This window comes from Zingiber officinale, chromosome 4A (genome assembly GCF_018446385.1).
Source record: "Zingiber officinale cultivar Zhangliang chromosome 4A, Zo_v1.1, whole genome shotgun sequence".
In the NCBI taxonomy this organism is placed as follows: Eukaryota; Viridiplantae; Streptophyta; class Magnoliopsida; order Zingiberales; family Zingiberaceae; genus Zingiber; species Zingiber officinale.
This window is the reverse complement of record NC_055992.1, coordinates 43,666,883-43,683,071: the sequence shown is the minus strand read 5'-3', so window position 1 is coordinate 43,683,071 and position 16,189 is coordinate 43,666,883. Positions and strand designations below refer to the sequence as shown.

Below are 16,189 nucleotides of genomic sequence, written 5' to 3'. Positions count from 1 at the left end.
TACAAAATTCACGGGGATTTTAAGGTGTTGGTCTTGACCAAATATTTTTGTGATTCTTAGGATTTCATATGTTTGTCAATCCCCTAGTTGTTACACTATAGAATAGACTTAGTAGTCCCAATTATAATGATTGGAAATAGGACTTGGACATTAAGGTAGACTGTCCTCTTAGAACTGAGAACAATATAAGTGTATTTTATTCATTAGTTGATACATGATTAGTGGTGTTATCTACCGGTACCTGGTGTGTAGATACAGGAGCCACTGATCATGTCTGCAATTCATTGCAGGGGTTCCAGGAAACCCGACAACTATATGAAGGGAAAATACCGTCTACATGGGCACTGCTGCAAAAGTAGCAGCTGTTGCAGTGGGAGATGTTTATCCTCTGATAGGAATAAAATATGGATTTTCAGAAATTATCTTTATGACTAAGTTTAGAAAGAACCTGATTTCAGTTTCTAAACTATTAAAGAATATATATTGTGTCTATTTTGATAACAAAGTTGTTATCGAGAAAATAGGAAAGATATCTGTTCTGGTACATTGGTTGGCAATTTATAAATCCAATAACTCCCATGATGCAATAAATGGAAATTAATAACACATCTTCTAACTTTAATAAGAGAAAGCAACCTTCGGAAATGAACCAATCACATCTTTGGTAGTCTAAGGCTAGGTTATATTAACTTGAGTAGGATTCAAAGGATAATAGCCAATGAACTTTTGGGTTCATTCACTACAACAAAAACTGCAAACGACAACACCCCTACGACAACGGTTTTAGGAGAAAGCGTTGCGTATTTGCTCAAAGACAACGATTTTTGTCAAAACCGTTGTCTTTGAGCTCCCCATTAAATATAAAAGACAACAGTTTTGGCAAAACTATTGTCATTGAGCGATTTTTTTTAAAACGACAACACTTTTTACAACGGTTTTATAAACTGTTGTCTTTATCCGCATTTTTAGCAGCTACGACAACAGTTTTGAAAAAATCGTTGTAATTGAATTTGGTCATTTTCCCCCTCGCTGTTTTCCTTTCCCTCACTGTTTTCTTTTCGGTACCTTGTTTTTCCTTCGCGCTCCTGAACCTAAGGCAATTTTCTTTCCCTCTCCTCATACAATCTCTTCAAGCCTCTGCTGGATCTTCCTCCACGATGGTGTGCTCCTCTCGTTTCTTGGTGAGTGGGTTTCTGAGTTCGACGAGGCCCTCTGACCTTCCACTGCTACTTCTTTCACTCGTGGAACCTTTTGATCGGACGAGGTGTATTTCTTTGCCAAAGGTGACACTCCTACTCCGTCGATTCATAACTTAGGTCTTGTCTTCTTTGGATTTGTGCTAGAGCCATAGTCAAGGTAGATTTATAACCTAGGTCTTGTCTTCGTTCATAAATTTTGTCTCAAAAAATGAAACCTACTTTTGATTCCACTATGCTTATATTTGCAAGCGCAACATTCTCTTTTCTTCTTCTTTTTAGCTTTTGATTTGTTTCATCATGCCCTTTACTTGCTCATATGTCAAAGTTTGTGGTGTTTGATCTCTGAAGGTGTCGATTTTAAGCATCGATTTCTGTTTATTATTCACTTTTATTGGTCGAAATAGTGTGTTCAGATAGGTTTTCTAGGTCTTGGATGGCTCACCACTTTTATTGGAATAGTGGACACAGTCGTATCTGTGCTAACTGAGAGGTTGACTTATTGTTGTATTCTTGCAACTCCAGTGATGGAAAGATAGAGATAGTGGTACCATCATTTGCCCATTACCTCGAAGTATTGGAGGGTTCTGATGGTGATAAAATGCCAGGTATCTCTTTAATGTTATTTCTGTTATCTAGTCATTTATCTATAAATTTCAATATCTTGTTGGTAGCTCCTTTGCATGCTTTTTGTAGTTACTCAACACATAATAGCATATAGTTTCCTTTGATGTGAAAATTCCAAATTCATCAGGATGGCTTGCTTTTCACCAATCGACAGTCCATTCCAACCCTCTCTTATATGATATAGACAAGGATGGTACAAGAGAAATAACGTTAGCTACCTATGATGGAGTTGTAAATTTTTTCAAGTAAGCAGCTTCAACAATTGTTTGGTGGATTGCTGCACGTTGACATAAATCTGGTGGCTATAATAGGGTCTCTGGCTATCTGATGATGGATAAACTAGAAGTACCTCGTAGAAAGGTTCGTAAAAACTGGTATGCTGGCTTGGATCCAGATCCAGTGGATCGTTCACATCCAGATGTCCATGATGATTCAATTTCCAAGGAGGCTTCTGCTAAGAACTCAATATCTCGTATGTGATCACAACCCAACTGCAATCACCTTTGCTTTTATTTCTATTTCCTGAGGATGTTGGCCAATTAGCCATATTATAATTGTGCTGATTGTTGTTGTTCGTGAACTTTTTGCATTTGCATTTTTATACATATTTAAATGTGAAACACTGTGTTTTGCAACTCCTGTAACATATTTAAGATGTCTTAAATAGCTTTGCTATGGTAAATATATTAGGATTAACATGTCAAATTTTGTAAGTATGTTATACGATGATTGAGAAATTAGCATATGTGTTTATAAACTAATATTCCAAGTATCACATATTCCTTTTTGAAATTCTGATTATGAATTAAATTAGGAAAATTCTGTTACTTTTTATCCAGATATAAATGGGAGCATGAATGGGTCAAATAATTATGATTCTACAAACATTGTGAACAACCTCTCAATGAATACATCTAAGCTTGAGGACAGAGGAAAACTTGATTTTGCCCAAACTAGTCAATACAATGGAGTGTCAAGCAATCTTAATGACACAATCAAAAGGGACGCTTCATTGGAAAATGGTACAGAGGAAAATCAAACACAAACGCAAAGAAGGCTTCTTGAAGAAATTGATAATCAAGGGGTCCATGATGGACATTCGAAAGACCATAACACTAGTGATGGAGTGCAAGGAGCAACTATGGAAAATGACCAAGAACTGGAAGAAGAAGCTGATTCATCTTTTGATTTGTTTAGAGATACAGATGAGTTAGCTGATGAGTATAATTATGATTATGATGATTATATTGATGAATCAATGTGGGGGGATGAAAATTGGACAGAAGAGAGCCATGAGACAACAAAAGATTATGTTAGCATAGATTCACACATACTTTGCACTCCAGTAAGTTCCAATGGAGTTGATCATACAGAAAAAGGAAAAAATCAGGGAATTTAATTCCTAAAAGCTTGACCCACTTTTTTAATATTCTATGAAGGTAATTGCTGACATAGATAATGATGGTACTAAAGAAATGGTTGTGGCTGTTTCATACTTCTTTGACCGCGAGTAAGAATTTTTACTTTATACATTTGTGGTATTTTTACATGAAAAATTGCCCATAATGATACGAAACTATTTCTGGTACTTTCTTTTGGATGTAATTATTCTGTGGAAAAGTTTGTGGTAAGCAACTTCTCTGCTTTTTGTTTAAAAAATTTTCTTGTACGATGATATCATCTTCCTAGACATTCTGTTTCTTGAAATGAAAATTGGTGCCAAAGTCATAGACTAATTTGATACTTTCTACATCTAACATATGATATATTAATCTTATGTAGGTTACAATGTTACAATAACAACTGAATATTGATGGAAGTTTATTACAAGAAGAATCAGCATACTTTTTTACACTGTTTTTCATGCAATTTTCAGAAATTTAATGGTTGTATGCGAACCGTGTGTAATTATTCTTATTGGTCTTAGTCTTAGGTCATGATTCTCACAATGTTGGCTTGTCTAATTGATTCTTCATCTACCCAAACTATGGTTGTATTCAACTGAGATACTACTATCATTTTGTTCTTGTATATTTAATGCATTTGTACTGGTTTTTTTGGTGAATGTCATATATATCTAAGGTTGTTTGTGCATTCAATTCTTTCTTATTACAGTTGATAAGTTGGCAGGTATTATGATAATCCAGAGCATTCAGTTGAGTTAGGGGGTATCAACATTGAAAAATATGTAGCAAGTGGGATTGTAGTTTTCAACCTTGATACAAAGCAAGTCAAATGGATCCAAGATCTTGATTTAAGTGTCGATTCGGGGAATTTCCGTGCATATGTTTATTCTTCTCCTACTGTGGTTGACTTGGATGGTGATGGAAAATTGGACATTCTTGTTGGCACTTCCTATGGCTTGTTTTATATTTTGGATCATCATGGTAATTTTTTTTGGTTTCATTTTATATTTGTAATTATTATCTTTGGTAAGTCAATGTGTTCTTTGTAATGTTATTAACTGCAACATCTTCATGTTTATATACTGCAATTTACCCAATATATATTGGAGGAATTGCATCTTTACTATTGTGGTAAATTTTGCAGTTTGAGTAGGATTTTCTGTTAGAACTTGTAGAAATTTAGAATACAAACTGAAACCTCTCTGAATAGAAGCCAGTGAATTATTTAGCAGAAATAGGAATTTGACATGAGATCAAATTTTGTGGTTGTGTATCCTAAGGGTGGATTTAGTTTAGTTGCTGACATTAGAGTTTGTGGTATATGTTTGGGAATTAGGGTCCTCACCAAGTTTCACTAATCTTGAACTGAAATGGATTAGGTCTAATGGCAAACTCGTGCCTTTATTTACTTAAGACTTTCCTATATGTGACACTTATGTGACATTAATATCTCTTGTATTTCATTTTCAAAAAGAGAAGACAATGTAAATTTAAAGGATATTGTTAACATGTCTCTTGCTCTTTCTCTATCTCAAATATGCAATTATGTAATGTTAAATTATCAGAATCGAGCACAAAGCTTCGATTTCTTGATTTTATTTTTGAAAGCAATTTCGTGTAGGCCAAGTGAGAAACAAATTTTCTCTTGAGATGGCTGAGATTCAAGCACCAGCTGTGGCAGCTGATATTAATGATGATGGCAAAATTGAAATAGTGACAGTTGACACTCATGGAAATGTTGCAGCATGGACTACACAAGGAGAAGAAATTTGGGAAGTGCATCTTAAGAGTCTACTACCACAGGTAAGTTTATTTCATTTTTATCTGGATACCATTTAAACTTGATTCATTTCTTCTTAAGGTGATCTTACCTGTACTTGTGCATATTTATGCTGGATTTGATTGTATATACTCCATGTAGGATAAATAGTATTTTTTTTAAAAATATTTTGATTTGAACAAAGAATTTCAAATCCGATGGAACTTATATAGAGAATCATAGTGTTATAATACTAAATGCCATTTTGTTCATGTGGCATTAATATGACTTGGATTGTCATTTTTCTCTCTCCACTAATACTGAGATCTGCATTTCATAGTGTTCTGTATGATAATATTAAAATATTATTGTTCATAGAGATTTATAGCAAGCATGTTTTACCAAATGAAATACCTTTCACTAAACAAGCATGTTATGAGGCAGATGTGAAACCTTGATTTACCCTATGAGCTTGCCCTATGCATGTTAGTGATTTCTTGAGAATGAAATGAAGAGCTTGTAAAGACATTTCGTGTATGATCCATAGTATATTGATATAGAAAACATCTATATACTACAGTTTGATTTCTTAATAGTTCACTTTATATACTGCATGTTAGTTTCGTCAAACAAGTGACAAGGAGGTATAATTCTCAAGGAGGAAAAGATCATTCCTTCTTTTGTGTGAGTATAATGGAATTTTGTCCCGCGTGAATGGATGTTGCCGATTGTTTCTTGATACACATTGATTTGTATCGTTTTGTTTGACTTGTGTAGCATGAAACAACACCTAATATATGTTCTATCTTGTATTGCTTGTTTTCCAAAAATTCATGTTGTCATGTAGACTATAATATGGAATTCTGAAATTTGATAAGTTTTGTTAAATTTTTCTCTTGCAGGTCAGGCAATTCGTGAGGCTTGAGTTTTTTTTTATGCAAGAAGCGAGCTTTGTTAGGATGTAGCTTGCCTTGCTAATTTGTAAATTAAAAGCCATATGGAGAACATCAAATGGAAAACATGTGATTTAATGTATATGGAGAATAGTATGGAAAACATGTGTTTTTGATGAGTAACAACTCATTTTTGCATAATTTTACATATGTGTGGCTACAAGATGAATTATATATGGATGTTTATTTTGGATTTAATGTAGTAAATATTTAGTTTTGTATTAGTCGTTTGCTTATATTAAAAAAAGCAAAACGAGTAAATATTATCTACCACAACGGTTTATATCTGTTGTAAAAAAAAGTCTACCACAATGATTTTAAAACATTGTCGTATCCTTCGTAAACACATTTTGAGCATATAAACAACAACGGATAAAAACCGTTGTCAAATGTCTACAAAGACAACGGATTCAAAACCGTTGTCGTAGGGCAATACATTCTACAACGCCCTCAGTTACAACAATTTTTTGACCCTACGACAACGGATAATATCCGTTGTCGTTTGCAGTTTTTGTTGTAGTGATTGGTAGTGGAAATCTTTCCAGCCCGCGAGTCTTACTTGGAAGGAAAAATAACCAAAAAACTTTTTAAGTCTAAGGGGTATAGAACCAAAGATGTGTTGGAATTGGTTCATTCTGATTTGTGTGATCCTATGTCTATCCAGGCAAGAGGTGGTTTCGAATATTTCATCTATTTTATAGACGACTATTCGAGATACAGATACATTTACTTGATGCGCTGCAAGTCTAAGTACTTTGATTAGTTCAAAGAGTACAAGGCTGATATGGATAAACGTCAAAGTAAAAGTATCAAGACACTACGGTGAGATCATAGTGACGAGCACATCTTAGGAGAGTTTAGGAGTCGCTTATTAGAAGTCGGGATTCAATCCCAACTGACTACACCTGGTACACCCCAACAGAATGGTGTAGTAGAACGAAGGAATACGACTCTTATGGGAATAGTTAAATCAATGATGAGTTATTCAGAATTACCAAAATTCGTTTTGAGGATATACATTGGAAACGGAAGTGAACATAGTACCTTCTAAGTTAGAACTCTCTACTCCTATAGAATTACAGAATAGGCGTAAGCCTAGTCTGAAGCATATTCAGATTTGGGGTGGTCTAGCACATGAGAGACACTGATAAGTTGGACAGGAGTTCACTTGTTTGTAGGTTATCCTAGAGAAACGAAATGAAGTTTATAGTCCTTAAAATCAGAAGGTCATTGTTAGCACCAATGCCCGATTTTAGAAGAAGACTATACTATGAACCACAATCCTATGAGTAAAAATTATTCTTAAGGAAATTAAAGGACACGTCTAATCTAGTACCAACTGTACAAGATGAAATATCACAAGAAACTGCAACACGTATCACAAATGATACACAATTACAGAAAGTGCCTCGTCGTAGTGGGAGGGTTGTTAGACAACCTAAAAGATTCATATTTTGGGAGAGTCTTTGGACTTGATCCCTGGTGGACATGAACCTGATCCCCGAACATATGACAAAGCGCTCCAAAATAAAGATGCAGCGTCTTTGCAAAGAGCAATGAATACAAAATTAGAATATATGTATTCTAATAGAGTCTGGTAGCTTATAAAATCACCAAATGGTGTCAAAACCATTGGGTAAAAATAAGTCTACAATAGGAAAAGAGGGATAGATGGGAAGGTAGAAACTTTCAAAGCAAGGCTTGTTGAAAAAGGAAACTTTTTTCACCGGTAACCATGCTTAAGTCTATCCGGATTCTTTTATCTGGACTATGAGATTTGGCAAGTGGATGTCAAGACAACTTTCCTTAATGGAAGTCTTGAAGAAAATATCCATATAAAGCAACCAGAAGGGTTCATTGCAAAGAGCAAAGAGCATCTTGTGTGCAAGCTCAATCAGTCAATGGACTGAAGCAAAGCTTCAAGGTCTTGGAACATCCGATTTAATAAAGTAATCCAGACCTATGGATTTATTTAATAACCGGATGAGTCTTGTGTATACAAGAAGTGTGATGGAAACGTGGTGGTATTTCTTGTACTATACGTAGATAACATTTTTGATAGTTGGAAACAATATCAAAGTGTTGTCAGAAGTAAAGGTATGGTTGTCCAAGTAATTTAATATGAAGGACTTGGGAGAATGCGCACACGTTCTCAGGATCAAAGGGATCTCAAGAAAAGAATGTTGTGCTTATCCCAAACTTCATATAACGAGCTCGTTTTAGCATGCAAGACTCCAAGAAAGGTTTTATGCTTTTTAGACATGGAGTAGCTTTATCTAAAGAGATGTCTCTGAAGACATCAAAGAAGATAGAGTACATGAAGGCAGTTTCTTATGCTTTGGCTATCGGAAGCCTAATGTATGCTATGAACGAGACCAGATATTTATTTTACCATGAGCATAGTTAGCAGATATCGAAATAACTCAGGACCGGGACATTATACTGCCGTAAAGCATATATTAAAGTACCTTAAAGGCACTAGAGATTATATGCTAGTTTACTAGGCAAATGATTTGATCCCTGTGAGTTACACAGATTTTGACTTCCAATCAGATAGGGACAATAGTAAGATGACCTTGGGGTTTTGTGTTTACTTTAGGAAGTGAAGCCATAACAATGGAGGAGTGTTAAGCATAATTGTTTTTCAGACTCCACCATAGAAGCTGAGTATATGGCAGCTTCTGAGGCAGCCATAGAAGTTATATGGCTCAGAAATTTCATAATGGACTTAGACATGATTTCTGGTTTGTCCGAAATTATTACAATTTTTGTAATCATAGTGGTGCAGTAGCAAACTCAAAGGAACCATAAGTCCATAAGGCAAGTAAACACAATAGAGCGCAAGTACCACCCAATACAAGACATCGTATAACAAGGAGAAGTTGTTGCAAGCCTAGATTGCATCAGATGATAGCCTGAGAGATCCTTTCACTAAGGCCCTTAAGGCAAGAGCTTTTGATGAGCATGTTAAAGGATTGGGAATCAGATGTATGGCAGTAGATATGATAGCTTAGTCTTTTAATATAAGTGGGAGATTGTTAGAGTGTATACTAAAATCCTAGCTTTTTGTAAATATTTATTTAGAAATAAAGAATCACAACGGTCAAATATCTACATTTATATGCTAAGTGTAGTTGTTCAATTAATTTATATTGTAGATAATATGGTGTGTGGTGTCACACACAGAAGATCATGTTATCAGTTCTTTATAAATTATAAACAGTTGCTCGCGACTAAGACGGAAAGGAACAAACTATTAGAATAGTCGTAGTGTAATTAGATATTAGTTTATCTTGACTAATAAATTACACTAGTACACTCTGAGTGTATTGAGTAGGACCATTTTAGGTAAGTTTTTTTTATACTGACTTAATAAAAGAACAAGAGCTTAGTTATTATGGAAGTGTGTGCTCTTAATCCTAATATAATAACAAACACATATATTTAGTATTTATTCTTTAACTTATCAAAGGGTGAGATTTAGCTCGATAAATCAAAAGACCCGATAAGTTGGGAAATGATATTACTTATAGCGTGTGTTGTTGATTATAGAAGGAAACTATGTCCTAGTTATCTAGGTTGAGAATGCCCCCAAGAGGAGCTCATAAGGATTGTTATGTTAAACCCTGCAAGTAGACTTAGTCCGACATGACAATGAAGTTGAGTTGTACTACTCTTGGAGCTAGATATTAATTAAGTGAGTTGTCAGTAACTTGCTTAATTAGTGGACATTCGTTATCTTAAACACAGGGAGACTAACACACTCATGATAAGAAGGAACCCATAATGTAATTTGGGATTGGTGCGGTAGTGCAATAGTAACTCTCTAGTGGAATGATTTATTATTGATGAACTTGAGTTGTGTGTTCGGGGCGAACACGGGATACTCAAGCTCATCGGAAGGCCAAAATAAATTTCTCATCTAGGTCCATGTCGTAGCCTCATTAAAAGCATCTAATCATCTATGATTCAATCAATTGAATCAATGATTGATGATTGAATCAATCAAGAGGAAAGAAAAGGAAAAATAAAAAAGGAAAAACAAGAGGAAGATTTTATTTTTTGTAAAAAGTCTTTCCTTATTTGCCTTTGGCAAGTAATATAAAAGAAGGGGAGGGGAGACCTCATTTAAAAACAATTCTTATTCTTTTGGTGGAGCTCCTCATTGTGGCCGACCCTCTCTCCCTTTCTTTTCCCCTTGCTCTCTTTGGTTCCTTGTGGAGGTGGTGGCCGAAACTTAGAGAAGGAGAAGGAGGCTTTTGGGTGGTGTTCATCTTCGAGGATCATCGCCCACATGACGTCCAAGAGGAGGCGAGGAATACAGCAGAAGATCTCGAGGTTATTAGCATACAAAGAAAAGGTATAACTAGTAATTTTCTTCCGCATCATGCTAGTTATTTTTCTTTGTAAGAATTCCAAACACAAGAAGCATTAGATTCTAGTTTTTCGAATTTGTTTCGAGTTTGTGTTTTTTTTTGTTTTTCGAATTTGTGATTCGATTGTTCCTTTTGGTTAAACCTAGAGTTATATAAGGAAATTAAATATTAGCATTCCTTAAAAGGTTTTGTCTAGGCGGTGGTGGATGCTCCCATACCCAAAAAGGCCATGTGCCTCGCCATGCAGTCCTGGAAGCCAATTTTGGAAATTAATATTTAATTAAATTTATAACATAGGTGAATTTGGATCAATAATGTTAAGTTCTGCTTGCGATCCAAGTCTAAACTCTTAAGAACAGATAAGTTAAATTTGGAATCAATAATGTTAAGTTCCGTTTGTGATTCCTAATTTAACTTCTAAAGAACACAATAGGTTGTTTAGGAAAGGTTCGACACTGTACAAAATTTTTGTACAGTAGAACTGGTACGATCTTCCAAGGACTAACCAACAAATATGCGTTGCTCTGCTTTGGCAGATTCAACAACAACAAATGATCGAGGTAGTGATGGGTATCAAAACTTGGTAGGCATATTGAGTTGACTTGATTAAGATCTAATCTAATCATGAATTCGTATCATATACGCATTAAGGCACTAATTACCCTACATTAGCATGCATCACATACACACAAAGAATATATCAATATACAAAGATAATGTGACATGGTTATAACCCTTCTACGATCCTCTTAAGCCAATGAGAAGATCCAATGGTCAACCTAGGGATAGCACCTTCTCTAAGGTCTTCCTTTGTTCACCTTGTGTCGTCGGCTTCCTTTTTGTAATTCCATCTTCAATTGTACATTACAAAAGTGAAACTTGAGTTACATTCGAGTCTATAATTATTTTACAATAGGAATATTAAAAGAAGGAGGGCACGACACAGGTCGTGTAACAAAATACAACACTCACAACCAAATGACGACTCGCAGGCCGTATTATGAATTACAACACATAATTTCCAATCATATTGGGTCTTTTGGGCCATAACCATGAACACATCACACACATATTCAAAATATGCATTTTTCATAAAATTTTAAATTTACTACCATTCTAACAATCCTTTATGAGCTGCAACTTCGCGGCGATATCGCTTGTTGATTTTTCAGCCGAGGTCAAGTAACAATTCCCCTTACGGGATTAGGGGCAGCACCCCTACTCACAAAAATTAATTTTTGTGAGTGTTACATAGACCTTACAGCACCTAAAATCACTTAGATCATCAATTTGGCCGAGACCAACTCGTTGCGAAAATTTTTTCTTAGTGGCCGAAAACCTCCAAGTGACTATACACTTGTTGTTTCGCTCCCAAGAGAAAAATACTCATAAAAATGTTAAAATTTAGTAAATCTACAGAAATTTACAGATTTTCAAATTTTAGATAAAATTGTAAATAAAACTAGTATATGCTTCGCACGTGACTCTGATACCACTGTTAGAACTTTCGAGCCGCAAAAATTGCTTTTTGCGTTGCGGAAAACCTCGAAGTTCTTGCCACGGATCCATGCAAAGATAAAAAATTACATATACATAGTTTTCTCCTAGATCTACACTAGATCTACATGATAGAAGTTATACCTTTGTAGCGATGCCCTTCACTTATCCCGCTCGTCCAAACGGTAGCCGGATCTCGTAGAGTGTCAAACGTACACTCCTCTACACGTATCCACATGGACAAGAGATGGAGAAAAACCACTTAGAGTGTGCTAGCACTCTTGGATGGCCATGACGATGGAGGAGAGGGAGAGAGGAGTAGAGAGGAAGAAGAAGAGAGAATTAAAGTTAGCACACACTTGCACTTATTCCCCTTTTAAGTGGCCGACCACTCATGGAATACCAAGAGTCATGGCTCTTGGTCTTCCTCATGAGGTGGCACACACTTGATGTAGCCTTGATGATGTGAAACATCATCATTGGTCGGCCCCATGCCAAGTCACAAATGATGTGGCATTTGGTCAAGTCAAAGTTGACCCTTCATCTTCCCTCTCAAGTCAAGTCAAACTTGACTTCTTATTTCCCATGGTTGATCAAATCTAATATTTGATTCAAGTCAATTTAATTTAATGAATCTCTATTTATTGAATTAAATTGACTCAATGAATCCAAGTCTAAATTAGACTCATTTGACACATGAATCGAATTGAGTCCAACTCAATTAGTTTAATTTAGATTACTCTTAATCCAATTTGGTTCATCACATGAACCTAATTCTCTTGGTTCATCATATGAACCTAATCTCCATCTAATTGCCCTTTGTGTGTGACTCTATAAGTTCTTGTAACATTGGCAATGCTCCTAAACCCATTAGAAGCATAAGTAATGAGCGGCATCTAGCAACACATCATTACTACCCAAGTTACAAGAATGTTGAGATCCAACATCACCTTTGTGACTACTAATTGTGACTCTCACAATATGTGACAATGTCCTTCTATCCTCCTTGACATCTAGATTGATCAATTGAGACATAGACCATGTCATCCTCTAATCAATCTATATCTTGAACTCCAAGTAGACTCACTCTAAACAAATGAGCTCAATATCTCATATTGACTCATTTGGGCATGGCCATGCACTTAGTGGTCTCACTCTATCAAGAATCATGATGTCACTCCCATCATATAGGAGGGATAGATCCCATCTACATCACTCATATCTCTCCGCATAATTTGTTACATACCTAGTAATCACCTTTATAGTCCACCCAGTTACGGGTGACGTTTGACGAAGCCAAAGTATGCAACTCCTTATGTAGGGAACCATGGTGACTTCAGGTCCAAGGACTAATAGTCATACTAATAGTCACATGAGAAAGTATATGACACTCATATAGTGATCCATGATACTTTCTCATGACGGGTCATTCAGTATACATTCTTCAATGCATACCCATGTGTCAACTTGATATCTCTATATCCATGACTTGTGAGATCAAGTCATCGAGTTGACCTACATGCTAGTCTCATCGCATTAACATTATCCTTGAATGTTAATACTTGACTAGGAATGATTAAGAGTAGTGTTCTCTAGATCATCTCACTATCAATTCAACTAATCGATTGATATAGATAAGAACCTTCTACTCAATGATGCTATTATACTTAGTTATTTGGTACCAATACAAGTAAGTATAATAACCATAAAGAAATGCCTTTATAAGTATATAGGAATATGATACATCGAGTCCATACAACAATCATCATATGATTGGCTCTAGGGCTCTAACTAACAACTTCCACTATTTGGCTTCACTCACTAGGGTTCGACTTCACTCACCAGGACTTCCGCTACTTAGCTTTACTCACTAGGGTCTGGCTTCACTCACCAGGACTTCCACTACCTAGATTCACTCACTAGGGTCTGACTTCACTCATCAGGACTTCCCCTTGCCTAATCTTCAGTTAGGACTAATTCACTTAGTAGACTTTTCACCTGTCTATCCTTCGATTAAGACTTATCCTTACTAGTCATCTAGTCCTGACTAGACTTTTCTCTTCTAAACATCAAGTCCTTTTTGAATCAATCCTTATTCAAACTAACCATACTTAGGTACATTATCAAGCATCAAAATCCTAGAGGCTGATTGCACAAATAATAACTTAGCATTGAAGGCTAACAAAAAAGGTGAACTAGATTTAGACACATCACTTGATGAAGATGAATCCGCGTTTATGGTAAGAAAATTCGATAAATTTCTTAAAACTAACAAATTTAACAAGTCGCAGGCTAAGAAACATTCATGAAGCAAATGAAAGGTGCGATGTTATAACTGCCCAAAACTGAAGGACAACGACAAGAATAAAAAATCAACTTAGACAAGACACAAAAATCTAAAGGCGTTGTGTGATGAAACATTATTATCAAAATTAGAAATCGAAGCCTATGCCAGACTTGCACTAAATGGAAAGTCACCGAGAAGATGATGAAGCAAGCTCGTCTAAAATGAGCATTGAGAGCATCAATGAAGGGGGAACCATTTTAGAAAGAAGCATCAATACAGGGGAGCATCAGATAATGAGATTGACAAGGCAAGTCAGGTACAATCTCTACCTCCTGACAAATTATACATGGTCATTAAGACACTTTCTAAGAATTCTTATTAATTAAAAACTGAAAATAAAAAATTATTAAAGGAAAACTTAAAATTAAAAGGAACTTTAGCACAATCTTGTCGATTGGAAGATTTTGACAAGTTAAAATGAGTAGTGACTTAAAAGGTATTTTCTTGGAGTGCCAATAAATGGAGATGAAAGGCTATATTTTTCTAGCCCATGCCCTCCAAAGTGAATCAAATAGGGGTCGAGCTACAAACCAAAAATAAGCGCTGCTTGGGAGACAACCCAAAGATTTCTTTTCTTTCATTTGCTTGCATTTTATTTTCTTTGTTAGTTTATCTAAAGCATCTTTATTTTTTTTTTCAGGTTTATTGTGTCCTCCATGAATTGACCATGATCCTTACATAGTCATGGAGGCACTAGAGAAGACAAAATGGAGGAAGACCATGGAAGAACTCAACAATTCATATACCTAAAGCCCCAGCCATGTTTCTTAGACATGACCGTGTCTCTTATACACGGCTACCCTCTAGAGGAGAAGAAGAGCATGATCGTGTCAATTGATACAACCGTGTGAAGTTAACTGAAGGAATTCAAACCACAGTTGTGTCATTTGACACGGCCATGCTAATTTGGCCAAAGGGAAGCAAGGTGAGGCCGTGTCAAAAGACACGACTATGTGAGATCAGCCAAGACCAAGCAAAGTAAGGCCATGTCAAACGACACGACTGTGTGACAATGGTAGAGGTGAATCAAGCCATGGCAGTGTCATTTGGCATGATCGTGTGCAAAGCCGTGTTACCTAGTGACATATGCACTACAACAAAAACCCTCATAGACATCGGTTTTCCATCGCTGTCTATTACATTTTTGATTGATGTCTATGAAGGCGATGTAAAAGGTCTGCCATTTTAGACATCGGGTTAAAATCGGTGTAGTATCACTTAATGACACCGATTTTCGAATCGGTTATTAACCGGTGTAGTATCACTTAATGACACCGTTTCATCAACGGTGTAAAATCGATGTAATATTATATGTTAATAACACCAGTTTTGATAGTGGTATACGACCGATGTAATATTAGTTAATGACACCGGTTTTGCAGCGGTGGAAAACCGATGTAATATCAGTATTGTTTAACGACACAAATTCGGTTTCTGAAATAGTGAAAAACCGATAGTATCCAAGAAAATACACAAATATTCTTCTTCCAACAGTATCCATAAAATACACAAATATTAACAAATTACATAAATATTCTTCTTACAACAGTATCCATAAGCTTTTGCTATCATTATGAAACCTAGAAGCATGAATAACTTTTGCAGTGAGAACTACCTCATCCTTCTCACCAGCCAACACTTTAGCCAATGCATTTACTTCATCAACTTTTGGAGACACAAAAGCAAGCCCTTGATCTCAGTATCCAGTTTAATTTGTCTCGTAGACAAGGTCGACAACCGTGTGCACGAAGTTGAGACAACAAGCTTATTTACATACAAACATTAAATAATATCAGTTGCATTTTGAAGAAAAACAAGAATTAGAAAGAAAGAAAAGGCATTACACCAATACGACCTTTTCCAACAATGGCCTCGAGACTCGCAAGTGTGCTGAGAGAGGATGCAAAATCATTTGCCCGAATGTTCCTTCCATCAACAACTCCGACAACAAGATATTTGCCAGCGGGGAAGCTACTAGATTACAAAGTGGAACAACACAATCATAAAGATGTACTTTTTATTATTTAT

At 35.8% G+C, this 16,189-nt stretch overlaps 1 protein-coding gene across 1 annotated transcript; it reads left to right on the top strand.

The window, feature by feature from the left end:
* The first annotated feature begins 1,515 nt into the window (after positions 1–1,515).
* LOC121972378 (protein DEFECTIVE IN EXINE FORMATION 1-like) lies at positions 1,516–5,159 on the top strand. The gene is made up of 9 exons (XM_042524059.1): positions 1,516–1,523; positions 1,722–1,804; positions 1,951–2,068; positions 2,135–2,295; positions 2,663–3,168; positions 3,263–3,333; positions 3,954–4,210; positions 4,851–5,032; positions 5,151–5,159. The coding sequence occupies exons 1-9, from the start codon at positions 1,516–1,518 to the stop codon at positions 5,157–5,159; spliced, it is 1,395 nt and encodes a 464-aa protein (XP_042379993.1).
* Positions 5,160–16,189: the final 11,030 nt, after the last annotated feature.